Source organism: Trachymyrmex cornetzi, unplaced genomic scaffold, assembly GCF_001594075.2.
Source record: "Trachymyrmex cornetzi isolate Tcor2-1 unplaced genomic scaffold, Tcor1.1 scaffold884, whole genome shotgun sequence".
In the NCBI taxonomy this organism is placed as follows: domain Eukaryota; kingdom Metazoa; phylum Arthropoda; class Insecta; order Hymenoptera; family Formicidae; genus Trachymyrmex; species Trachymyrmex cornetzi.
Window position 1 is genome coordinate 54,951 of NW_017300228.1, and position 2,216 is coordinate 57,166.

The 2,216-nt window shown below is 36.6% G+C and overlaps 2 protein-coding genes across 2 annotated transcripts in view; one reads left to right on the forward strand and one right to left on the reverse strand.

Moving 5' to 3' along the window:
• Positions 1–2,216, reverse strand: part of Nasp (Nuclear autoantigenic sperm protein) — a 95,252-nt gene that overhangs the window by 11,634 nt on the left and 81,402 nt on the right. The window lies entirely within an intron of this gene.
• Positions 1,158–1,763, forward strand: LOC108769313 (uncharacterized). The gene is made up of 2 exons (XM_018520221.1): positions 1,158–1,207; positions 1,287–1,763. Exons 1-2 carry the CDS (start codon positions 1,185–1,187, stop codon positions 1,738–1,740), a joined length of 477 nt encoding a protein of 158 aa, XP_018375723.1. The 5' UTR covers positions 1,158–1,184; the 3' UTR covers positions 1,741–1,763.

Sequence of the window (2,216 nt, forward strand, 5' to 3'; positions counted from 1 at the left end):
GTTGCCTGTGCCTATTGCCTGTGTCTATTGTGTTTCCAGCTTTACCCCCAATCCAACGCAATGCAAAGCAGGGCTGCGTTCAGGAATTACACCCAGATACCTCTAAGCTATAGATTACGTTACGTATATTATAGCAAAAATGCACCCTAGAGTTATCTAGGCATAATTCCTGAACGCAGCCCAGCGTTAAAAAGCGATGATTGCTAAGTACATAACCTAAAGCCGTAATCACACTAGCGATTGGCGATTGTGATTGACGATTGAGGATTACTTTTCAACCAATCAGAGCCTGAAAATCACCGATTTCTTTGCTCCGATTGAAAAGTAATCCTCAATCGTCAATCACAATCGCCAATCGCTAGTGTGATTACGGCTTAACATAATCGCAACAAGAATAAAATGGAGTTGGAGTATTATTATCGATACATCGAGTGTGTAAAATATTATAGACATACAGTGGCGGTCATAGCTCAAATTAGAAGACGACGTATAGCTGCTGCAGTTGCTGCGATGTGTTTGTTAAAAAAAAAAAAGAAAGAGATATAAGAAGAAAAGGTTTTGGGTAGCTCCGATTTTCGAAAATCATAACGAACACAGTTTCTTCTTTACATCGCTTCCGAAATTGATATTGGAGGACATACGCTTCCACAATTACTTTGAAATGACTGCAACTCAATTGGAGGAATTATTAGGAATGATTGGAAGCAAATTACAAAGGCATGACTTTATTCGACAATCTATTTCACCACCAGAATGATTGGCATTAATCTTGAGGTTTGTTTTGCTCAGCTAAATTAAATTTTGTATTTTTTTAGTGTATATATGAAACAATAGGTTTGTTTGAGGTAAACGTATTAGAGCACGTTGAAGTAGAAGTATATTGGAGCATGCGACACAAACAAACCTAATGTTATACATTTTTACTTAATGCATATACGTATGTGAATATTATTATATAAAATATTGTAGATATCTTGCTTCCGGAGATTCGATGACTTCAATGTCCTATCAATATCTTGTGGAAGTGACAACAGTGAGTACTATAATACATGAAACGTGCAAAACAATTTGAGATTATTTGTGCCCTTTGGTTCTTCCAAGCCAGCTTGAAGAAAAAGAGTGGTTAGATATTGCCAATGATTTCAATGAAAAATGGAATTTTATTCACTATATTGGAGCCATAGATGGCAAGCACGTTATTATTCAAGTGTGTAAATTCATTGTTAGTGTATAATATAATATACTTAAAAAGTAGTACAATTAAAAATAATCCTTCTGATTTTCAGTGTCCCAATAATGCTGGATCAGCGTTTTTTAATTAGAAAAAGTCACAGTATAGTACTCATGGCTATTTGCGACGCAAATTACATTATCCGTTGTGTGGATATTGGGGCTTATGGCCGAAGAAGTGATGGCGATATTTTTAAGGACAGTGCTATAGGAAAAGCATTTGAAGATCGAATAAATATCCCACAGCCAGCAGCAATTAAGGAAGGAGGACTTATTTTACCATATTGTCTTGTGGGAGACGAAGCCTTTCCTTTAAAATCATATTTACTTCGTCCGTATCCGGGAAGAGGTGGACTTACACCAGAACAAGATATATACAATTATCGTTTAAGTCATGCAAGACGAATAATAGAAAACACATTCGGTATAATCGCCAGTCAATGGAGAGTATATAGAAAACCAATTATCGCCAGTCCTATATATACAGGGTGTCTCAGAAAATGTTACTGAAACACAGTGGGGACATAGATTGGATCAAGGGGAACAAAACAGTTTTGTACCATTTTGCAGTTGACGCAATATTTAACGAGATATTAACGTTTAAAGATAGGCGAATACGAGTATCCGACCAGCCTACTGATCATGTACTGCTGCCGGCAGGACCATGGTATAAGGATAAGGGTATGCTCACGCCGTGGATACCCACTGCGCAGTCAAAGTGTGACGTCACTCTCAGGGCCAATCAGACCGCCCAAACGAAAACATGGCGGCTCCTGATGCTTGACACGATATTAATGTTCGATGTTACATACACAATGTCCTGTTCTGTGAAAGGTTGTGGCAATTATTTTCGCAAAACAAAATTGCTTAATGGAAACAGTATAAAATATTGCTGTAGAAAATAGATATAAGAATAAGAGAAAAAAGTTAATGAAATTTACAAATAATAAATCCTTTTCATAACATTTGTATATACGTGTTATTAT